Below are 25,769 nucleotides of genomic sequence, written 5' to 3' on the forward strand. Positions count from 1 at the left end.
ATATTAATTTTCTAAATTTTTTAGGGGCCCCATGGGCCAGACAGAATGGCCTCGTGGGCCGCATCCAGCCCACTGGCCATATTTTGCCCACCCCTGAGCTAGACTGTTCTCGGTGGTGGCAGGTAACAGAACATGGAGCAATGGTTTCAAGTCGTAGCAAGGGAAGTTTAGGTTAGGTATTAGGAAAGCCTTTCCCAGTAGGAGGGTAAGTGAAGCACTGGAACAGGCTACCCAGAGCAGTTGTGGAATCTCCATTCTTGGAGGTCTGAAGACCTGGCTAGAAAAAGCCTTGGCTGGGATGATATAGTTGGGGATGGTCCTGCTTTGAGCAGGGCGTTGGCCTAGATGACCACCTGGGGTCCCTTTCAACTCCTATTCAATGACTGTATGTTAATTTAGCCTCAGGGTGTTGCAAGAAATAAAGTAACTGACTTAACTTGAATATTAACCCCTACATGGCATTTATGTCCTGTCTATGTGAAGAGTGAAAAATCACTGCTTATTGAGGAAAATTCAGGTTTCCTCAGGAACAGTACAAAGTCTTATTACTAGGTGACCTAGTGCAGGGTTGTCCAACTGGTGGCCCACAAGGAGTTAGGTTGTTGCTCCCAGGATCCCATCTGGCCACAACTCCCCCTGCTGCTTCAGCTGCAACAGCAGCTGGAGTCTTTGTGGTCCCCCTCCCTCCTCTGGCTTCTGCATTCTGTGCTCACCCAAGTGGTGCAATGCAGGGTACTCATGGTGAGGTTGGTGCCACATGGTGCAGCAGTGGGGGCAGTGCACATTCAGGGTCACTGCAGTGGTTGCACAGGTATGTACTGCAGTGGGGAGGGAGGGGCAAGCACACAGTGCAATGGGGACTTGTCCATGCAGCATGCAACTTGGGGGTGTGAGGTCCTGGCTGTTTAGAAGCTGTACTCCCAGAGTTAGTGGAAAGTAAACTGGTCCCTTTAGTGCAAAGAGTGTAACATACAGTGGACTTCTAGTTTGTACCAGCTCTGAAGAATAGACATATTTAAAATTTGAAAACTGGTGTTGTGTTTCAAGTTCATTTAGGAGCAATAAAATAGAAACACGTGCTAACAAGATACAATGCAAAGCAGAGCTGATTAATAAGGATGGCATATAGAAATTGGCAAGACAAAACAGAAAATGAAAGGACGGAGTGAGACTAACATATTGAAAAAGACATAAGGCTGACATTTTGCAAAAACGTGTTGCATTTTGAGGAAGAGATCACAGAAATTAACTTAGAACAGAGATGGGCAATATTAGAAAACTGAAAGACATCCTTAGTTATACAAGACTAAAGAAAGGACAAATTGATGGTCATGTAGAAGTCAAGTAAAGTAAAAACTAAGTGGCTTACATACATGCATACAAAAATAACTTTAGTAATGAGAGACCCAACAGTTATTGATCAGGGACATTAAAAGGAGAACAGCTGGAAAGATTCTGAGTCATTCAAGGGAATATCTTGGAAATTTAAAGACAAGAAGGGAGGTCATGCTGAATTAATCTGCTTAACATTTTGGTGTAATTTACAATGGGAATGGACAGAATTGACTCAAAAGACACAATCAAGCTGGACTTCAAAAAGACTTTCAAAGTTAGTGCTCATATGCATTCATGTTTAAAGTCAGCAAGTATGGTGGCATTGGTATCAATTGGATAAAAACTCTTTGGCAACAGAAATCAAGGGAAATTAGAAAAATGGATGAAGCCGGAAAAAAAATTATTGGGAAGAGAAGCCTAGTCCCTGAAGAAATGACCCTGAAGACAAATTGTTAAGCAAGCAATACAAAAGCATAAAATATGAAATTGGGGTTAAAGTCTGTGGTACCTGCCTCTGATTCAAATTTAGATTACATGCCAGTATTTTAAAAATACATGTGCCTAACATTTATAGTCCAGTATCTGATTGGCTCTTGAAGCCCCGAAATGGGAGCGTTATAGGAAAAAAATATTCTTCCTTTTCTAACTGGAAACATGAATTAAACATTGCTTTTTAATGTTTTCAGGTCTTGAGATTAAACTTTATTTTTTTTCCTTTGGCCATACGAAAGCTATTTTTGTATCAGTTTTTGAGACCTTTACTATCAGGAAACCCTCCTATTTGTACTCATGGCAATTAAGACAATTGGTTTTGCAGTGGAAAGATCCAGCAAAGCCCCAGTTAACACAAAACATTTAAACATTTTAAAAACATTTTCAGAGCAGTTTTTTCCTGTAAAATATAGCATGAAATGAATACATTATGATGTGCAATGGCATTCTATAGGGGTTTTATTATGATATTCATTTGGGATGGTATGTGGAACTGCCTCATGCTTTCATCATGGAAATACATGCCAAGTACATGATGATAGGACTTCTATCCATACTCACATCTATGTGCAGTCTCTGTATATTCCTACATAAATCGCAGAGTTTTATTCTCCTTTTATGAAAATATATGTAATCATGGAATTAGAATATGAATGAGCAAAATTTGGTTACATATTATTAGTATGTTCAGTATTTCAGTATCTGAGTCACTTTAACATTCATCCATAAGATGGGTCTGGAGCCAATATTACTCAGAAATATTACTAGTGCTCAGTGTCCCTGCATGGAGAAGAGTTGGAAAGATTTCCTATGACTTGCTGTTAGTGCTAAATTCCCTGCTGTTTTACCTTCTGCTCTTACTGTTTCAATGTGATATTATATCATGAAATACAGTTATTATATCCCATTGACTGAGGTTGTTTACCCATGTATGTTTTTCATAATGTGTCTTACTGATTTCTCCAGAGAAAGGCAGAATTAATGTAGACTGTGTTTTTCAGTAATTTAAGAGTAATGCACATGATGTAGTTGGGGTGAGTATCCCAAACCCAACTTTTAAAATCCTACAAAACTAAATCTACAAAATCAAAGAAAAAATAGCAGAGTATGGAAAAAAGTAAACAATGGGAAAATGTAAAGGCACCAGGAATGGGGAGGAGAAAAAAGGAGGAAAACAAGATGAACAGGAGGAGGTGTGATAGAGTGAGCCAGAGTATGCCCAAAGTGTGCCCTCTAATGTAAAACTGAATTAAATGGAAACCTTTCCTAGACATTAATGGGCTTTGGATCACACCCAGAGAGGAAAAGGTGATCTAGAAGAAGATAGTCATCACCATGGTAAAAGAGAGAAAAGACAATCTGGAAGACAACTGAGCACCCGCTAAACAGAGAATGTAAGGGTGTTGTCATAGATGCTGACTCATTTGTGCTGAGGGGGAGGGGCCTAAGATGATGGACATGTGGCAAATTTTACACATTTCAGGTGACAGCCCTCTTCCCAAGGCGGGCCAGGGCCCTCGGGCCCCCACGTACTTGGCACCTCTGGATGTTGCCATGGAGAAATCAGGATTTTAAACTGATAGGTCCTGTCTTTAGCAAAGACTAACATACCAGAAGCTCCCCACCTTTGAAAATACAGCGACACTTGTATAGCTTACAGTGCCAGCATTTTTCCATTGATTTGTGTCTTTGAGGAATCCAGTTAGGGAATATGACTCTACTAAGTCCTGAATACTACTCAAGAAAAATACGGTATTAAAAAACCTCTAAGGAATGCTATAGTTTGGAAAGGACAAATAAGGACAAAAAGAAGGAAGATTAATTAATTTATTCAAGTGGAATTTAGAGTTTACTTTATGGGAAAAGCCAGGAGTTGGCCTGAATAATACCCTGTCATTATGAGCAATTAAAATAAATATTTGCATAACAGTGCAAATAACTCAACCACACTTCTGGCAGAGGAGATAGTAACCAACATTCCTTTTACTGAAATTCAGAAGACTAAAACCGATTCTGAGGGCTGAATGAATAAGGAACAAATAATCCATGCAATATTAAATTAATTTTCCATACTTAAACAATATTGTGAATGTTGCTTTGAGTACACTTTGCTGGGAAGGACAGAACTTCCACAAGACTCTAAAAAAATATTCTTTCCCAATGAGAGAAGGCATCAGCAATCTCTTCCAGAAATGTATTAAACATCCCAGTATGTTTAAAGGATTCCAGAACAGCTCAGAGAAATGTGAATTGCACTAAACCAATCATATCTAGGTAAGGAAAAATATGGAATTTCTTCTGAGTGTCTTTGGCTACCACAACTATCACATACTTCACAAGCACTCTGGATACCGAACCCCTACAAAGGAGCCATGAAAACTGTCCTTGATATCAACAGCAAAGATTAGGTATCTTTGTATGTGGTTAAATGATGGAGACAAAGATATGCATGCTACAGAGTTGTTAATGTGAGATAATATCTTGGTTCTACTGCAGTGCAGAATGATTGCACTGTGTATTCCTGGAACTTGCTGTGGGCCATACAGAACTTCAACCCTTTGCACGCTAAATGCATCACTATCTCTTTTTCTTGGTGCCATCAACAAACAATTGTTTTTGTTCCGAAACTAGGGTGATGATTTTGTAAAACGTGTCCTGGAGCAGTGGGAGGTCAAAAGGGGACAGATAACTGTCTCTGAGGAAGAATACTAAAGACAGCCTGACAAAGCTCTGCTCCCAAGCAGAAGGATTAATATTTAAATCATCAGCAATTCATTTCTGAGATAAACTAATGATATTTCAGTGACCAAGCAAAAGTATATTTTGACACAGGAAATGCATACGCACAAAGCTCTGAATGCAAAAATGAAACCTCCTTGACTTTTCTCAATTTCTCTCCAACATTATTTTGGTAGTTTGTGTGGGAGGTTTCTTTTCTTTTTATTAAAGAATTCTATATAGGGTGGTGTGATAAAAACAAGGATTTGAACTGAAATTCAGGAATTACTTAGTTCAGTACATTTTGTAAACATTCAATAGGCTTTTAGAGTTAGAAAATGACATTACATTTACTGGGCAGATTTTTTTAAATATATATACAAGAGAAAAGCAAAATAAATTAATCAAGCAGCCATAATCAAAGAAAAATGCAAATATTCAACTACAGATTTTGCCCTAAATGGATAGGAGGAATAATGAATTAGAAAGGTCAAAGCAATAAGATATTAAACCCATTTAACAGTGTGGAGCCTATAACCAATTACTACCTTTGGGATTTCTGGATTCTGACTATCTATAGACTGATAAAATGTAGGTCTTTTTATTTTTAAAATTAGGTGTACTGATAGTTTCAGCAACTTTAAAAGCTATATTTCAGCATGATATAGGGCTAGCCTGTAGATCTTAACATTGTTTAAGAGACTGTCATTTGATGTGTTTGGCTGATAATTGAAATGACAGCAATTAGCTGCAAGGTTTTCCAGTCTTCATGTGTAAGCAAGGGTAAGAACCAAGTCCTTGAAGAGGCCTGCATTGAGAACAAGAAAAAAGATGCCCCAGAAAAAAAAATCTGTTTGAGATTATGGTGTGTTGATCTATGCACACCTCTAAAGGAAGGGCAGAAGAGCAGTATGGCAGAGTACAGGTTGTGCCTGCCACTTTAAGAGGCTTGAGCAGGCTGTGGAGCAGCCAGCAGATGTGGTTGGGCCGAATTAGGCAGTCACATAACTGCATGAGGGCCCCTGGATTGGAGGAGGTCTGGGCAGCCTCAGTATAAGCCCAGGCTCTAGGACCTGAGCTGGCAGTTGCTGCAGGGATCTGAGGGATGAATGTCACCCAACCAGAAATCTGCTGCTCCCAGAACACCTGGAGGACAGGGTAGGAACTATGGGGATGGAGGAGGTTACTCGTCCTGGGGCATGACCTAAAACTACATCCTGCTGGGGCTAGATGGTATGGTGGGGCTGCCTGTGGAGGGAGAGTCCCCAGGAAGTGCCACACCTGTGTCTCCCCAGTGAAAGGTGAGGATGGGGTGTCGGGAAGCCTCAGCCCCTGCTGCCTTGTAGGTGGCCCCATGATGGGGAAAGGCTAGGGGAACACACCCCAACAGAAAAGCCCAGGGCCAAGACCTACAGAGTGGAGCCTGCGGCCCACAGGGCATAAGGCTCAGAAGCCACAGTGAGGGCGCAGAGTGAGAGCTGAAGGCTGCATAGAGCAGGATTTGTGGGGGGCCTGAAGGACTGTGCGTAAGCCAGCCAGAGTAGAGTTCCAGTGTAACTATGTGGCCCACAAGCCCAGAGAGTGGGAACAATGTTTGGAGGGGCCCGAGAGGGCAGACCTGTATGTGAGAGAGAACTAGCTGCTCAAGAACTTGCCCAGAGAACCTCAAATGGTCAGTGTTGGGGCCAGGACCATGAGGGTCAAAGGACCAGAGTGCCCACTGCAAGGGACTTCCAGAAGCTGACCGGCCTAGAGGTGAGGCCAGGGCCTGCAAGGCCAAAGGTCCCAGAGGGGCCACTGCTGAGAAGGAGTTTTGCAGCCCAGGATGATGGCGGAGGTTAGGCCATCTGAGTATGAGGGATCCAGGTTGGGGTCCGAATGCCAGTTGAAATATAGTAGGGTCCAGTGTGGGGCCGAAGCCATATAGTGATGGCATCTGCGACGCATGGGACAGGGTGTAGGGGTGGTACGAAGCTGTGTATTATGCCCTTGGAATCAGGGCATTAAATGGGCAGCTTCCCACCTAGAAATAGCTTTTCAGTTATGGTAAAGGTGTGGCAGGCAAGTCCGGTGGCCAGGCCAATGTTTGGACCGGCCTCAAGACGGCCTCCTGTCACAAACAGGAATGAGTTTTCCATCTCTAGCTTCTCACTACTATCAAAGGCAGAAGAGAAAATGAAGGGCTAAGGATGAATTTGAGCACTGGATTAATCACAGTTTAATGTCAAAATAGAAAAAAATTAAGTGTAAAAGAGTATGGGAGGCCCACAGTCCTACAGTTGCAACAGACAATAAAACAACCAGAACTGATTAAGGTGGCACAGAAGAATTGTGACTTGAAGGGGAAAGGAGTCATTTCAAGTCTAGCAATCAGAGGTACGCAAACCTTTAATTACAACATTATATAAGAATGTGATTACATGTAGTATTGAGAAAAATGGAAGCAAGGATAATTAATTTTGTGTAATTTTTATATGATAAACAGAAGCATGGGGTTCCTGATTGTACATTTGTTAAGACCACTAAAAAGTTAGTGTGAAATGCTGCAATTCAGCCACAAAAATACAACTACAAAATATGCTATGGCCAAAAAAGGAGACAGAAAAGAAAAGATCATTCACAAAAGGAAAAATTACAAACTTCATCCTCTTTTCAATACCATCCTGAAATCAGGCATGATCATCCCACTGAGGTCAGTGAAGTTGCACTGCTACGGAACTACTGTAACTGAAAAATGAGTCAGGACTTGCAATCTTTTTGTTTGGTTTAATATCTGCTTTAAATGTGTATTTGCATTTTTGCCATCTATTCTGCCAGTCTGAAAAGTCAGTTTTGAATTGTCTTCTGGGCCTGAGGGGAAGGTTAGCAGCGGAGCAGGCCCTTCCCGGAGGCTCCCGGGCCTGGGTGCAGGCTGGAGGCTTGGCGGTTGGGCTGGGAGCCTGCTCCTCTGACTGCACCCATCCATTGCAGCAATAACACCAGGAGCCTGGAGGCAGGCTCCTGCCGGGTCCTGCCACCCCGGGGAGTCTGGGGCAGCTCCGCTGAGCGGGGCAGGCCCTTCCTGGAGGCCCCCCGGGCCTGGGCGCAGGCCAGAGGCTTGGCGGGTGGGCTCGGAGCCTGCTCCACCAACTCGGCGCATCTGTTGCAGCAATAACACCAGGCGCCTGGGGGCAGGCTCCTGCTGGGCCCTGCTGCCCTGGGGAGGCTGGAGTATGAAATCTGTTTCTTTCAGCAGCTCTTGATATATCCACCACTGAGAGTAAAATTTGGACCAGGCCAATATACAGCATGTCCATAAGAAATGGATGTAGAGGAAGAATCAAATACTAGAGCAATAGGATAAGAAATAAAAGCAATCACATAAGAGGGCAGTTAAAAATAAAGAATGGCACTTTTTAGTCCAAGACTTGGAGTCTTTCACTATTTACTAAGTGAAAATCTGACACCTTTTATATGACATACTAATTGTAGCTTTTGGCAAAACCCATCTTTACAGGAAGAAACACTAAAACCACCAAAACAGAAGGTAGAACACTGAATTGACTTTTTGTTGTTGTTGACTGATTAATGCTGCCCTCAATTTGGTCAAAGCTACTGTAAAAGCAGGGCCTACACTTAACATAAGGATTTTCCAAGTGCTTCTTTATTGTACAATACCCGAAAAATTAACTAACCATTTTTTATTTTACTCACTTCAACTTAAGCCATAGCTATTTCAAACACATCTTTCAAGAACTCCCATTGCTAGGTCTAAATAAAGTACTAGGCAAAAACAGTAAAAGTATAATAAGAATTCCTAATAAAAAAAACCCCAAATGAGTACAAATACAAGCCATCTTATCCTGGTTGCTGCTAACCCAACTTCACCTTTATTTAGTGTTAGAAGTGCATGTAACCATACACATATATGAGAAAATATAACCAACAAGACTGAAACAATTTATTTCATGAAAACAGTTTGAAAGAATTCCTTTAGGATTTTCCTTGGCCTGCTTTCTATTAGTAATAAAGATGCTATTGTTCCCACTGACTAACACAATGCTTACTGGGTGCAATGATACTGAAGCATGCAAAAACAAGATACGTACTTGGGAAAACAGCACACAGATACCTATTGAAAAATACCCAAAATGCAGGGGCTGGCATTGAGAATACACTGAAGGGTAATAATATATTCTCATATGTATGTTACTACCTCACAACATTCGAACTACTAAGCTTTTTTTTTTTATAAATTTAAAATCCCATATTCAACACGCCATTCTCTGAGAACTACAATAACCATTGGAAAAGCTTTTTAAATCTTACCTGTAGCAGGGCTGCAAACAAATATACTGCTATAAAGATTGGAGTCAGTGAAGTGTGTCCACTTTTCATTAAGTGAATGGTGTACAAGAAAATTAAATGCCCAGGAATCACCAAAAGTAGCAGAACTTGAGCTGATTTGTTGTTTACTCCTGAAATACATAGAAGTCCTTTTAGCTGTTCAAAAGGTGAAAACATTTTTATTGATAGCAGAGGGGAAAAACAACACTGGAATTCCATAGCTGTGGGATAAGTTCATCCTCAATGGTAAAGGCAGGTACAAATTGCACCCTTCTGAAAGGGCAGGCATTAGTTCCATCAAACTCTCTCAAGATTTCCTCTGGGGACAAGAAAGTTTAGTATCTGCTTGCGGATGAGCAGGACCTTTGTTGGCATAAGCTGCTCAAGGTTTTGCTCATATGTATCCTACCAGAGTTGATTAGTAGATGCACTGATTATGTTTCTGACTTTAACAATGCCACCCACTTTTTGAGCTGCACTAATCCCTTATAAAGGTCCTCCAGCAGAGGGGAAGTTCTGGCCACCTTTTCTCACCAATAAAAATCCAGAGGCTTCTTATTGCTAAGAAGTATATTTACCTTCCACTGTTGTTTCATTTATGACCTAGAAATATATTCCATAAAAATATCAAAGTGCAACAGAAGCTGTTGAAAAGTCAATCTTTGCCAAAGTTACTATACAGTTCATAAGGATACCCTGTTTTCAAGATAACCTGTGGTAGTCACAGCAACTCACTGCATTAGGTGATTAAATTAGAATTAGAAACAGGCCATTCTTCCATTACCTACAATACACCATTATGGCCTTCTCTGACAAGACAAGGAGGGGAATAAAAAGTTCTCTGCACCTGGGTGACATGTGATTTACAACACCACTACCTGGTTTGTAAAATAGCACTGGTTAGTTGAAGGAAACTGCTTCCTACAGTGATGAGAGTACTGGGTAAGCAAATAACTGTGCAGAATCCAGTCTTTTTTCCCCCCCTCAGTATGACTGCATCTTCTGGAACATGAAAAGGCAGATTCCATAATTTACACTTAAATGAGCTAATTTACATTTAGGTTAGCCAAATGAAGTGACAACCTATTCTCAACTTCATCGCGTTTCTGTTTTTCTGTCTGTATACTTTGTATATAGCATCTGATCAAGTTCACAGAGAGTCCTATTCATTATTTGACAGAACCCTATAACTGAAATACCAGAAAACCCTCATCTAAAGGAAACTGAGGTCCACAAACTGCTTGGTGTGCTGCACAGACAAAACCCTTGGTACTACTACCAACAGATGGGGTAAATGGCAGTGGTGTGAAAGAAAGGAACACAAAGGGAGCACATAGTGGAGAATGCCAGTAATAAGGGAACAGTGGGCCTAGGATACAGGTAAGAGACGAGTTAGCAGATAAGAAAACAAAGCCTCCAAGGGAGGGGAACAGCGGCAGTGGGGAGGGAGATGTGGATATAGTTTGTAAGAACTCTGTGTTTAATTAGCTCAAATCTCTTCAAATGCTGACCTTGGAAGTTGTTATGTGTAGAAAGTTGTGGTGAGGAAGGTTATAAATGGGTCAGGTGTATACGGAATGGGGGCAGTAAATGAGTTACTGAAAGATTAAACGATAATACAATTCTGAGTTGTAGGGTCCTTAACCCTCCATAATCCCCATCTGCCTTCCTACCCCTCCTGCACAAACATCTCTTCCATCCATCCAATTGCTCTAGGCAGTTGAAACGCTTGGGTGCACCTGCTGCTGTTTTCGTATTATATGCAACAACTTAACACACTGCTCTCCTTTACTGCTTGTGCAGCTTACTCTACAGAAAAATAAAAGGACAAGACAATACTTCAGTGTTAATGATTGCTAAATCAACCAATACATACCTGTACCATAAAAGGTCCTGCATGGGTAATAGCAACCCTTGGCTTCTTCTGGCAATTCTCCAGGAATGCTATGTAAATGGAGGTAGGTAGAAATTCTGCTAGCTTGAATAGCCACTAAATTACCACCAATACCTGAAAGACCAAAGGCATGTAAGTAAATAAGATATCTTTCATTGAGAATTCGCAAACAGGCAACAATTCAACAAACTTACCAAATTTCATTATGTCCACCACACAGGGTACAAAGGTAAAAAAGGGAAATAATATCTTTGAAATACAAAGTTATTTTATTTGCAGATCAACTTTGATCATAGATTTATTGCAAAACTCCGACCACAACTGACCTATTCCCAACATGTCTGGAGATCTACCCTAAGTCATATTGTCTATGAAGGATTCTCCCTCAAGGCTGCATGGACAACTAAAGATTGCAGACACCTCCCAAACAACAGGGCAAATTTCTACAGGAGGAAGGTGACCCACAGAAGTGTGTAGCTAGAACAAGTCAAATGAAAAGACTGACTAGTGTAGGAGAAAGCTGGGACCAGTTTGTTGACAGAGAAAGGTGGTAAAGAAGAAAAACAGAGCAACTTAGTTCCAAAAAAAATGTTAACTACAAAGGAAAAAAGCCACATATTGAAGCCTGTGGAGGCTTAAGGATAACGTATAGAAGACTATAAGAGAGGAAGGAAGAAAGCATTATCCGTAGACAAAAGGAAGAATGAAAGGGAGAGGATTTGGAACACTAACATCAGGAAGAGGAACATCTATGTTACCAGGGACTTCTTGTTATAAAGACTGACAAGCCTGTCACTACAACACACTGGGGGAAAAAGAGAAGGGTGTGTTATTTGCCAATAACAAAGGATGTAAAACATGAATCTGAGGCTGAAGAGGGTATTGACAGGTTCAAGGAAGAACCCCATATCAAATAACACTGTCAGTTTCTGGCTGGCATGGATTAAGGCCAACCACACAAACTAATTGGTGAAGATAGTCAAAGAAAACGAGGCTCAGGTGTTCTTCAGTGGATATCTTCTGGTGACTAGAGGAGGAGAACAAAGGCATGGCATACAAATTAAATCCAAAAGATGATTCATGGACTGATGTTATAGGAAAAGTTTTAGGATGTTCAAAAAAGCAACATCTTGGAAATCAGGATGCGTAGGGATAATGTGAGAATTGCCAAATCACACTGAGTTAAACATTGCAAAGGAAATTAAAACAAGTAGCAATTCATTATTTAAGCATAAAAAGAGTAAGTTTTGGGCTGATATACAGTGAAGATGGGGTAGACATTAAATATAATCTAACTATGGCCCCAAAATTAAATTAATGCTTTTCATTTTTCAATAAGGATTATGATGTTGAGCGTGCAAGCAAATTCAGAATAGCTAATAAGAACTGAAGTACAGAAATGGAAATAATGATATCTTAGCTGGAAGAAAACCTTGGCTTAATTTACTGATGTCCAGGGTGCCAGATGATCTCCATTCCAGAATTATGAAACAAACTGTACATTAAATTATAGGTGCAGTTGCGAGTATTTTAAATAAATCTATTGAGTTAGGGATGGTGCCATGAGTGGATAGCAGTGAACACTTTGCCCATATTTAAACAGAAAAAAAGGTGATTTGGACAATTATAGACCAGTCAGTCTGACACCAACGACTGGAATGCTTGCAGATGCTTTTTTATTTCAAGAGGCTACACAGTGCATAAGATTTCTAACAGCCTTTTCCCCATCCCCTATCTTGGAAAGTATAAATACATATCAAACTTAGAGGTCACCGGAGCTATCTTTCAAGGTGCATCTTGCATCTAAAGGAGATGCAACAGATACAGAGAACTTTCCAGAAGATACAAAAATCCTATCCTATGATTGAGGGTCTCCTGTTTTATTGAATTTAGTAGGACCAAAGTTGGATGCAGGGTCTCTGGACCTAATGAATGGCAATGGAAAATGAGGAGGGATAAGATTGTCATTACAGAAAATGACAAATCTGTCTATTTGAAAGGAGGACACAAAAGTGGCCAAAGCATGTGTGAAATGTGGTCTAAGTGATAAGCTTTTGAATGATGACTGTCCATCATCCAAGGTCTCCATCTTCCATAAGCTATCCCTTGGAGAAAAGGAAAAAGTGTCTTTGTAAGTAATGAGAGAACTTGTTTGAAAAAATGGAGCAGCAGTCATGGATCAACTGAATCCAACCACAAGAAACTGGAAAAGACAAGGAAATGGTGTCTAGTTAGCAAAAGAAGATGACAGGTTGACCAAAGAAGTCAAAGACAGAAAAGCTGTCATTTGAAGATATGCAGCCATTTCGTTTTTCTATTTCTTCTACAACTCTGCTGCAAATATCTTATTTAGCTTATGAGAGATGCAGAACTATATGTATTAAGCAAAATCATTATCTTTAATTCCAATCTCTCTGTTTTTAAATAAAGTTTGCTAATATGACTGGTGGATGGGTAATTTTACATAGAACTCTGCAACCTATGGTGAGAGGTGGTGAAGAGTAAAAGAATTCTTGAGTCTTCTCATTATGGGTCCAAATCAAAGGGGTCTAGACAAAAAAAAGACCTACTTTAATACTTTTGCTGGACACAGTCTTCAATTCAAGGGGAGAAGCTGATAGATGAGAGAACTGGTGAAAGATACAGTGTTGGTCCATAAAGTCTTTCAGTGAACTGGGTGACTATCAAGGCTTCTCTAAAATACATAGTTTTAGAAATGTCTTTCAACTTTAATCTAAGATTTTATCAGCTTTATGATTTTAAAATTACTTTTAAGAGCAGTCCTTCAGTATGGGGAGGAAGATTTTTTTTTAAATATAATATTCATTCTGTTTCATCTAATAGCTGCTATCATGCTTGTAAAATTACCTGGGCAATACCAGATTAATGACATCACTGAAGGTAGCAGAAAACCATTATAAGATGCAATTGTATAGATTAAAAAATAACAGCTTGTCAAGTTATTAAGTTACCGGTGCGAATCCTTAGTTTGTAAATGATCTCCTTTTGAAGTGCCTAAAACTACAGGAGGCTTAGTGATTGACAGCATTAAGAAATATTTGGAGACACACTTGTGGAATGCTTCAAAGTTCAAATGCATATTTATTTTAAATTAGAAACTTGAAAAAGATAGATTGCTGTCATCATGGTATAGCTTCCATATTGTTACAAAAATGTTGCTAGTTTTTTTTTTTTCTAATGAGAAGTATAACATGTAGTGCATTATTTTCTTTGTCTTACAGTCCTCCTAGCACAGAAGATCTAGTTAAAGTTGGCACTGAGAATATTGCTTTAATTGGTATGCATCAGATAAATTGTCCAGAGTGCTAAGAATCCCATTCTTGACTATTGCTTTAAAATATTTTTTTAAATCCAGTTATTTAGTTGAACCATTCAAAAGCTTAACAATGACCATTTCTTCTTAGGATATATATTTCTTATAAATCGTTGTCAATCTGTTCTTTCTCATTTAAAAAGTACTCAGAACATAAAAACCTTAAGTTATGGGCAAAATCATGCTATATAGCTGAATATGACTATTAATATGGCTTAAATGCCTAGTTTTTGAAAAAGGACATCTTTGTTCCAAGAACCACACTAATCAAGCTGTCTGACTGATTTCACTGAATCTACTATTAATGAGAATAAGCAACAATATGAACTAGAACCTTATTATCCAAAGTAGCATTTAAATGCCTAAAACCAGGAGACCATCCTTTAATCTCTGTAACTCCCTGCCCCATTCACTAAATAAGTACTTTTCTGCATTTGCAACAAATGAGGCAGGGATCCTCCACAACATGGTTCTTTGAACGCACTGTGCTCTCAGCTCTTATGCCTTAATTATTGGGAAGAGATTTTTCAATAGAAGGTATGCCCAGTGTCTGCAGCCCTTGAATAGAGCCTGCCAAGTTACTCTTGGAGGAAGTGGGTGAGGTGGCACATATGAAGCCTAATTGGCATGTAGGAGACTTAGCTGAATAGGGTGTGTTGAATTAAGATTAAATATTCAGAACATTCAGCTGTCAAACAGGGGACATACTAACGGATTTTCAGAGGCTTAATTTGGTCAGATTTTTACAAGGATACTAAAAGATGTAGCAAAGTCAGGGAAGGAGACAAACAGCCTAGAGCAGTGGAAGAACAGGTTAAAAATGGCTTAGACAAGCTAGATGTTTTCAAGTGAGCAGGGCTAGATGGGATACACCCTGAGGGATCTGGTTAAGGTAATTTCAGAGTCATTGGCTATCTTCTTGGAAAATTCACATAGATTGGGTGAGGTCCTACAATCTAGATGATTGGAAAAGAGCAAATAAGGTGCCTATCTTTAGGAAAGGGAAGGAGAAGGATCTGGGGAATTGAAGACAACTCAGTATGACCTCATGATCTGGAAAGATCATGGAGCAGGTCCTCAAGAAATCTACTGTGAAGCACCTAAGAAGAACAAGGTGATCAGGAACAGGCAGCAAGGTTTCACTAAGAGCATGGTCATGCCTGACCAACCTGATTTCCTTTTACGATAAAGTGACAGGAGAGTAGTAGGTGAGGTATACCTTGGACTTAGCAAGGCTTTTATCACCATCTCCCATGACATTCTCATTAATAAGCTAAGGAAATACAGTCTAGACCACTGGTTCCCAACCTCCGGGTGCGATCCAAATCAGGGTCATGGGGGGTCCTTAATAGGGTCACATGTGCATGACCGGGGAGTGGCAGGTGGGCAGAGTGGGGCTGCAGCACACAAAGGGGTAATCGTGGCTCCCTCCCCTTTTTTTACTGCCACCCTGGGCCACCGCATTCTGCTCCCAACCGCCCCTGAGGTGCCAAGTCGAGAGGTCCTGTTGGTGGCCAATTTAGGGTTGCAGCAAAAAAAAGGTTGGTGGGCAAAATAGTGGATCCGACTGGTGGTCAGATTCTGTTTCCCAGCAGCCCCTGCCCACATCACTGTGGCCAGTTTCCATGGAGACCCCAGCAGCAGTGGGACCATGATAGTGCAGGGTCAGGGTTTCCAGCAACTCTGGCAGGGCATATAGCTGGGCAGACAGCTACTCCAGGGCTGTGGTTGGGATCTTATGGTGGTGACAGTGTGGTGTGAAGCCAGGCCAGAGCCACGATTCACTGCCTGCATGCCTCTGCCCAGTCTCCATGGAAACCCTGGCCCTGTCACAGTCCTGCTACTGCTGAGGTCTCCATGGAAACTGGCTGCAGCAACACAGGCAGGGGCTGCTGGGAAACCAAGTCCACTAAGGGTCTGATCCAGCCCTCAGGCCAGACTTTGCCTGCCCTTGGTCTAGACCAAAGAACTGTATGATGAATATATAACTGGTTAGATCACTGTACTCAGTGAGTCATCATCAATAGCTTAATTCTAGTTGGCAGGAGTTACGAAGTGAGGTTTCCCTGGGATCTGTCTTAAGTCTAGTATTTAGCACCTTCCTTATTAGGATTCAGTATAACCTGGATAGACCACAGAAATGGTCTTTGATCAACTGGATCAAATTCAACGTAGACAAATGCAAAGTCCTGCACTTGGTATGGAATAACTCCATGTACAAATACAGACTGAGGAATAAGTAACTAGGCTGCAGAACTACAGACAAAGACCTGGGAATTACAGTACAGACCATAACCTGAACAGTGTGTTCTTACTGCAAAACAAGCCAACACCATACTGGCATGTATTAATAGGCGCACTGCTAGCAAAGCAAAGGAAACAATTCTTCCACTCTGTTCAGCACTAGTGAGGCCTCACCTGGAATACTGCGTTCACATTTGGGTCTCACATTTCAAAAAAAATGTGGACAAATTAGAGAGTCCAGTGGAAAGCGACAACAGTGATTAAAGGCATGACTTACAAGAAAACGTGGAACGAATTAAGGTTATTTAGTCTGGAGCACAGAAAACTAAGGGGGGGGATTCAATAACAGCCTTCAAATACCTGAAGGAGGTGACACAGAGGTCTAGGGCCCTAATCCTGGCACTTGAGGCCAGATGGAGGCAGTACAGAGTCCCAATGCCAGCACATAGGGCTGGGCATAGGTGGCAGGGGGCCCCAGAGCCCAAACCCAGTATGTGGGGCCAGATAGAGGTAGCAGCACAGAGCTGCAGGGCCTGATCCCAGCTGAGTGGGCCGTAATTCCAGAGCATGGGGACCAGCCCAGGATATATTAGGCCCAATCTGGGCGCACAGGCCCAATCCTGATGTGTGGGATCTGATCTGATCAGGCCTGCTGACTGGCCCTACACTACTCATCTGTCTCACAGGGCCAAAAGGTTGAATACCACTGAGATAGACTAGTGTCTGTGACCCAGGACAGGATTAGGAGCAATGGCCTCAAACCACTGCAGAAAAAATTTAGGTTGGAGATTCGATGGAACTTGCTGACTATGTGGGTGGTCAAACATTGGAACAGGCACCTAGAAAAGTTGTGGAATCTTCACCCATGGAACTTTTCAAGAACAGACTGAAAAGACATTTGGCTGGGATGGTTTTAGTCAGGGATGATCCCTCCTTGAGCAGGGGTCTGGACTAGAAGACCCCGTGAGGTCCCTTTCAGCCCTGCTTTCCTATGATTCTTAACACTAAGACAATTCCCATGATCCTTAACACTAGGACAATTCCCTGGAAAAATTTTGAGCAGAAAAAAACCTTGCATTAATTTTTTTTAACATCAATAAAACTATTTTCTTTCCTTGTCTCAGAAATGGCTTAACCAAATACCTTAGCTGAAATTTTCTAGAACAGTTCACCCCAAGTCAAACCTTTCCAAACCTATAGGCAGGTGAACACAGGGCATGTCTACATGAGACGCCTAACTGCACGGTGTAGTTTACTGTGAAGTTTACACAGTAAACCTTGCTAACTGTCAGTAAATTTGCTACCTACAACTGCAAGTAGCAAATTTACTTTCAATTAGCAACAGTGCAGTAGCACTCATGTAGACAACTGACTGGGAGCAGATTTGCTCCCAGTCAGCTGTCCACCAGGGGGTGGGAGATAAGGGCCTCCCAGCACCGACCCCACAGTCGCAGAACTGACATTGGGAGCTCCCTGCTGGCAGGGGCTGAGGAGCCTGTTCCCTGCTCAGCTCAGTGAACACACAGCTGGGTGGGGAACAGGCTGGGGAGCTTGTTCCCGGATCAAATACATGTATAGATGCACCTTCAGAAATTTATAATGGAAAGAGTTAGTCTTAACTAAAGGCATAAGTAGCAACTTCTTCCTGTGCCAGTTAACATCACTAAGCATACTGAACATCATTAATTTAGTACACCTTCAACCTCTCTCCTTCTGGAGGCACACTAGTGCATATGAATGCTGTAGATCAGGGGTTCTTAACCTGGGGTCCATGGACCCCCAGGGGGTCTGTGGATAGATTTCAGGGGGTCCGTGAACTTGGATGGGAAAAAAAGTACATCTTTATTTTCACTAACCTCTAACTGAAATTTAGCATTTCCTTCAGTTATGAATGTAGGCAACAAACCACAGTAGTATTAGCAGTACCTGTGACTTTGTCACCAATAGAAATCACAGATATTTTCATATCACATTACAGTTGTTGCAGATATCTCGAAATATCATTTACACTCATCACTGCTTCGAAATTACAGTAGTTATTAGACCCGCCACTAGATCACGCGTGATCGCAGTCTTCCTGTCTACAGACGCTCATTATTCTGAGAAGGGGTCCATAGGCTTCACCAGACTGCCAAAGGGGTCCATGGCACAAAAAAGGTTAAGAACCCCTGCTCTAGATCCCTTTTTTTATTTTCAGTACAATCTAGGGAAATTTCTAAGCTACAAATTAAGCAGTCACAGGGTATGAGTTGAGTTATTTACACCAACAATAGAGTTTGTGCAGTAGGCAAAAAAATTAAAATCAAATGATAGCAATACAATAAAGATAGAATTTATTCAACAGAGTTCCAAAATGGTATGTGACTTTGATAATAAAATATTTTAAACAACAGACATAGGAGGTAAGGAAGCTGCCACTTCTGAGAGGTGGCTTCAATCAGCACTATCCATGGTTCCAAGCACTGAATTGTGCTGATTAGTTAGTTTGGAAGTCAGCCAAATAATCTGATTTCTCATATAGCTTTTATTATAGAAAACAACTACCAAGGAGACAAAAAGGAGGAAAAAAATCTCAATTATAGTAGCTAATGCAGCTCAAAAAATGTAAAGAACCAAATTATTTCCCAAAAGATTCAATGTTAATTGTTTTCATAAGATCTATACCATTTATTTCCTAAGATTTTATGCATATAAAATGCTTACACTAATTTCCTCATTTGTCTGACAAACCATATGCATTGCCCCATTTTCCAAATGTGTTTTAACTTCAGATCTGCATGTTCTATGTATTTACGCTGAAAGTTGGAAGTGTTTTAGGGAAAGAGGTGAAATTAGAGAAAAAAACTATGTTCTCCTATGTAACAAAGACATTTTTGAGCCAACATTGTATATGCAAGGTATTAATGTCTTTGTTGGAATAATAATTTTTCATTTGGCTAAAACACTGCATTTTGAAAGCTGCTCATTTCCTTCCTACTAAAAGTTGAAAATATTTTAGATATAATTACAAATTGCTACAGAAACTAGTAACTACTGAAATAGTCTAGTAAATAATTTCCAAGCAAAAGCTTTTATATAACACACGTTTTTGCAAGTATAGATTACTCAACGCTACCTGCACAGGATAGCAACTGAGTAGGCTCAAAAATGTCACCCAATAACGTGTTAAGCTTAATTTCCATAATCAAGATTCCACATCTCTCCATGCCAAACGAAAGATTGAAATATGTAAATACTTGACTAAAAGAGGCACCATTTTAAGACCAATTCACTTTCTTTCCATCCAAGATGCAAAATATATCACTGACTGCCCAGTCAATTCTCCCTGCTACCATAGTTATATTTTCACTCTGATTTATTGTGGCACCAGATTTCAGGTGTGGAATAGTCTGAAGCCATCTGCCAATCATGGCCTGTGTTATCCAAGAACTCACTGCGCAGCTACTTTCTTTCAGAATTAAATATATATACTTATTAATTAACATACTTTTTGACAGAATTTTTTTAACATACAGAATGATTTTGGAGGTTTTACTTTTCATAAACTCCAAAACACACCACTTCATGACATTTGAAAAACAATGCTTCAGTTTTCAACAAGCAATTCACAGCAAAAGACCTCTGGAAAAAGAAAGGGTCTATTGTTCAATTTACATTAATATGAAAATAAGGGTATGTTTTTATGGAGTGCATCATGTGAGCTCAGTTTTCAACTCCTGGCTAGCAGAGTGCAATTACAATTTTATATTAACTTTTCTCTTACTCATTTGTGAAGACCTTTTTCCAGATTCCTTGAACCTAACTTAACTTACCCCACTGACTCTGAGGTTGGGCAGTGTTATGATAAATGGAGTCACTTGGTTGGATAAACTACAGTATCACTCTGATTACTATTAAAAGAGAGAGTTTTCCAGATGTCATGAAAGTTTTATGATCTAAAACCTGTAAAACACATCTGCAAAGCAGGAATTTCCAGAATTATTTTTACAGAACAATTCCAGATAATAGAGGAAATATCTACAATTGCTTTTTCTGTGTAATTACTTTCTAAATTGCATCTATTTCCAAAATGCGTTGCTGAGTTTTTCTTATTATAACCAAAAAAGGGAAACAAAAGTAATTATCTCTCTCAAGTAACTGCACCTTTTTCATGTGTGCAGCATATAATTGTTTGGAGCATTATCATCTTCCTTCTGCATAAAAAGAACGGTTGCTGGAAATCTGCAGTTTCTGTATCCAACTTCAGCAGGCTGAAGTGTAAAATGATTTGCAGATTTTAACTAATAACTTATCTACTAGAAAGCAAAATTAAAAAAAAAAAAATCAATGATGAATGTCTCAGACATAGCCACTTATGGATGTTTACTACTACTGCACAGGGTATGTCTAAATAGCATAATGCAGTGCTTTTGTTGAAATGTATTAGATGATCAAAACTATATACAAAGCGCATGCTTTAATTTTAGTTTAAATATATTAACATTTAGTCAACTTCATGACCTTATGCAGTTTAGGTTCTGCTACATTTTAATTCTAGACTCCTCTAAAAAGCTCCTCTTAACCAGAGTCTTGATTAACTCTCTCAAACCTTGATGAGCCTAGATGTTAACTGCCCTGAGCCAGTGGCACAAACTCTGCTCAGATGATCCCTGACAATAGCCAGAATCACCTTCCAAGGAACTGGTACAGATTAGCACTCAGAGTGGAAAGACGTTTTTCTCAAGCTTTCCAGCCTTTTGCCAGCATTTTTTTCCACTGAAGGCAGACCCTTTGACACTGACTTTGGGAACAGACTGTGTAAGATTAGATCTCAGATTTAACATCAGTGTGATCTGTGACCCCAGAGAGAAAGTGCAATATAAACACATGATTTGTATTCCTTTCTTCTGTTAAGGTGCTGACTTAATAGTTTTAGACTAATAAGTTCATCTTACAGTAATTCAAATAAGTCTCCTACTTATATTAGGTATCACTTAATAAAGGAGCGAACTCAGAAAGATGCAACTGGTTAACTGGCCATTGATCATGCTTTGCTGAACAACACCAAGTAGAAATATCAAGAGAGCTCTGGCATCAGAAGTAGTGTAGATGTATTAGCTCACTGTGGGCACATCTACATGTGCAATTTATATGGACCAATAAACTCTGGAGCATTTTTTTGTTCCCAGGTGCACTGTTTGAGCAAACACCATTTGCTCTCTGGAGCAAATTGCTCCAGAGTTTATTCATGTGCATCAACTGGAGCCTGGTTGGAGCAGCCTGGACTCAGTGGGGGACCCAGGACATTATCCTGCCAGCCCAGAGCAGCTCTGATTGGGCTCCACATGCTGCAGGAGGGTTAGTGGGGTATAGGGTGCCTCAAATGTGGGGCTAGCTGGCAGGCAGCTCCTATGCTGAGATGCACTGTGTCCCAGCCAGCTGCAAAGTGGAAATGAGGGTGCAGTCAGCCCAGGGATGTGTCCCTATCTCCGCGTGCTGCAGAGTCCCTGCTGAAGCACATGGAGATGATGGAGCAGCCCTAGGCTGATGGTTCCCGCATCTCCATGTGCTGCAGAGTGGCTGGCTGAGGCACAGGGTACCTCAACATGGGGGCTGCTTGCTGGCTACCCTTGCACTGAGGCAACCTGTGCCCCAGCCAGCCAGGGCAGCATCTACAAGTGTGCTGCTGTGCATGAAAACACTCTGCAACAGGGTAGTACTTGTATTTTACAAGATTACCTGGATGCAGAAGAGTTTATTTGTTTTGTGTGCCCTAATAGGGGCACACATGTAGATGCCCAGACATTTACTGTGCGGTTAATTGGTCAACTGTGCAGTAAATGTATTGTGTAGATGCGCCCTGTGGTGCTCTGAGCTAATGAAACCTGTGTCTCAGGTCAAATGTGGGACTAACACTTCTATTCTGCTTCTGGTACCTAAGCTAGTGAATACATAAAGTGATGGTTAACAAGGATGACTAGGCCTTTAAGGCTGTTAAAGCAATTGGCCAGGGCTAGCATTATTCCACTTTAGTTTTTGAGAATAAGGGAGGGAGACACTGAAGAGGAGAAAAAAGGAAAGGTTCTTGGAAGAATTGAGGGAAAAATGTACAACTACTGTCTTCATTTAGAGCCTGAGTTGAGAACTGCAAGTACAAGGAGACCTGAAACTCTTCTCAGTACAGAAACACCCAGTTGATGCTGTTCATTCCCACTCAATGTCTGTCTTGCAGTGTCACAGTGGCACAGGACATACCTGAAGTGCTAAATTCTGCCTAACTGGGCTTCCACAAGACAGACTTTGGAGAAAACAGTAGGGCCCTGTCCTGAGAAGGTTATCAGAAAAAGAAAGGAAAATACCAATAGGGAATGGGATTTTTCCTTTCCTTTTCAGAGGTGTAGGAGGGAAAATGAAGTTGGCCTGCAGCAGTGCTATTTCAAAAGCTAACTAGTCAGCGGTCCACACTTGAGGACTTTGTTAATGAGGTGTATGTACATTTTTATATTTTCACTGACCAGCAATATCAAGAGGCATTAGTGTAGGCAGAAATCATAAGAGGACCCGATCTAGTAAAAGTGAATTACTTATCTGTCATTTTATCTCTCAGAGGATACTATCTATTAGGGCTGTGCAAACTTTGGTCCCCGATTCAATTCAGTGGAGATTCAGCCAGATTCGGTGGCCAAATCATCATTGACTCTTCAGATTCGGATTCAGCCAGATCGAATCTGGGACAGTGATCTGAATCAACAAATCAAATCACTGTCCCTGATTTGGGCCAAATCCAAATCCAAATCGAATATGGCCCATTTCACACACCGCTACTATCTATTAGGTATTGCATATACTATAATATAATACAGCCACACTTTTGTGTCTCTGCATCAATATATTAGCGTAATCTCCTAATCCTTAGAATTTCAGAAGGGCTGAGCATACTTACTCATTTCAAATATTTATATTCCTTTATATTTTGACAGAGAGAGGGAAAAATAGCAGCTCTTATTGCCTCTACTTGTTAGTTTCTTTTTTTGAGAGAGAGAGAAAGAAAGCTGACAAGAATTTATTTCACTAATAATGTGGGCAAGTGGATAGGAACAAGCCAATACATAAAATCATTTTCAAGTACAAGAATCTTAGGATAGGAATCTTTCTCTGAGAGAACAAATAATCAACTCTTATTCTTAAAGATGAAAACACTCTATTAACACCAATCACTAATCAGAGGCTGTTAGAAGTAATAAGCAAACAAACACAAAATGCAGATTTCAGGTAATGGCCTTGCATAAAAATGTCATTATGAAAACTAAGCTTTATGCCACCTACAATGATAGCCCTTCAATTTCATACACGTATTATCATCTTCAGTAGACATACTGGTGATTTATCAAGTGGTGGTGCTTCAATCCAGTGTATGCACTGAATGCCTGACCAAATAAATTTAATTCCCTGTCACAGGGGCAATTAAAGGATGAATGAGTCTGTGGAGAAGGTCTCCAAAAATTATGGGTTAGTACAGGGGTAGGCAACCCCTGGCACAGGTGCCAGGGCATGGTACTCAAAGGCATTTTGCTTGGCATGCACCCCTCAGGGTGAACAGCAGGGAAGGGGTTGGGGCTGCGCTGCCCCAAAAAGGATTGGGCCTCTTGTGGCTCTCCTGCCCTCCACCCCTGGCATGCCAACATCTTACAAGCTGAGGTTGTGGGTGTTTTTAGCAATCTGTCCAAAAACATTGCCAATCCCCTGGGTTAGTATATTTGATTGGAAGCAGAAGCCTGAGGGAACAATCAGAAAAATGATGGGATGCCCTCAGTAACAGGATGGGATTGCACCACTAGGAAGGCCTGGGGTCCTTTCTAATAAAGAGGTGGGGCATACCTAGGACTTCAGTTTGCCAAACTAGTAAGGAGGGCTTTAAACTATATTGGAAGGGAGCAGAAAACAAAGCCCACAGAGGAGTTAAATGAAAGGGATCTAGTCACAGGACTAGAAACAAAAGCTAGAAGGAAATAAGAAATTGCAGTAGGGTCACAGAGAACAAGGAGAGTGATAGAGCAATAGGCTAAACCTCTGAAATAGCAATACACAAATGCTAGGCACATGGAAAATAAACTCAAAGAACCTGAAGTCTTGCAAACAACCAAAACTATGCCATTATCAACATCACAGAGATTGGTAAGACAAATCTCAGGACTATAGTATTGACAGAAGGGTGCATCTTATTTAAGGACAGCAGGGGAAAAAGGGAGAAGAAGGTGTGCTTGATCCAGGAACATTCATATTTGCTTTGAGGTCCCGGAAGAGGTAAGGGGTAAAGTTGTTAATGTCTCTGGGTGAACACAGAAGAATAAAAGGGGGGGAGGGGAGGGGCGCGCCCTGGTGACAACGCTACCACAGTCCTCCTGATTAAACCTATTAGTTTTGGCTACATGATCAGCAGAAAGATGTGCATGAGGCTTTTCCTGAGCAGCTAACAGCTGCATCCAGAGGATAGTACAAGGTGGCAATGGGGAACTTTTACTTATTAAGGTATCTTTTGGAAAAACAAGATGACAAGGCCCAGTCTATCATGTTATTGAAAAATGTTTGGGACAATTTTTTTGTTTCAAAAGGTGGAGAAGTTATTTTATATTTGATTCTAATTACAGAGGAGGAACTAGTTGAAGATTATTAAGAAACAAACAAATGAAACAAACAAAAAAAACTCAGGGTAGAAAGGACCCTGAGAGGTTATCTAGTCCTTTTACCTGGGACAAGATGTGATCAATTATATCCAAACCATTCACAACAGGTGTTTGTCTAATCCCATGTTCTTAATAACCTCTAATGACGGAGATTCCACAACCTCCTTACGCAGCCTGTTCCAGTGGTTAACAATCTTTCCCATTAGAAACATTTTCCATATATATAACCTAAATCTCCCTTGCCCATTTGAGCCCATTACTACTTGTCTTGTCCCTTGTAGAGATGGAGAATAGTTTAAAACCTTCCACTTTGCAGTCATGTTTTACATACTGAGATGTGAGACAACACCGTTCAAGTCTTTTCTTCTCTATCCTAAACAAATCCAGTTCTTTCAGTTGTTCATCACAGGTCACATTTTCTAGAGCTCTAGTCATTTTTGTTTTTCGTTAGACTCCCTCCAAAAACTTCATCTTTCTTGAAGTGCCATACTCAAACCTGGAAACAGCACTGGTACTAAGATTGTCTCTGTACCAAGGACAGAAGATTAAGTTTGTGTTTTACATACAACACTGTGGTTATACATCCCAGCAAGGTGTTGACTCATTTTCAGTTTGTGATCCACTAAACTGCAATGCGATGCTGCGGCTAGTTGCAATGCGATGCCGCGGCTAGTTGCAATGCGATGCTGCGGCTAGTAAAGCGACCAAAATACTGGCGTGCATCCATAGATGCTTCTCGAGCAAATCCCGGGACGTCATTCTC

At 40.8% G+C, this 25,769-nt stretch overlaps 1 protein-coding gene across 1 annotated transcript in view; it reads right to left on the reverse strand.

Moving 5' to 3' along the window:
• Nucleotides 1–25,769, reverse strand: part of SLC41A2 (solute carrier family 41 member 2) — a 90,680-nt gene that overhangs the window by 10,068 nt on the left and 54,843 nt on the right. The window contains exons 9-10 of the mRNA XM_019544774.1: nt 10,748–10,879; nt 8,854–9,002 (exon numbers count right to left, since the gene is read on the reverse strand). Of these exons, the coding sequence (XP_019400319.1) occupies nt 8,854–9,002; nt 10,748–10,879 (281 nt within the window). The remainder of the gene's footprint in view (nt 1–8,853; nt 9,003–10,747; nt 10,880–25,769) is intronic.

Source organism: Crocodylus porosus, unplaced genomic scaffold (assembly GCF_001723895.1).
Source record: "Crocodylus porosus isolate Cpor-Errol unplaced genomic scaffold, CroPor_comp1, whole genome shotgun sequence".
NCBI lineage: Eukaryota > Metazoa > Chordata > Crocodylia > Crocodylidae > Crocodylus > Crocodylus porosus.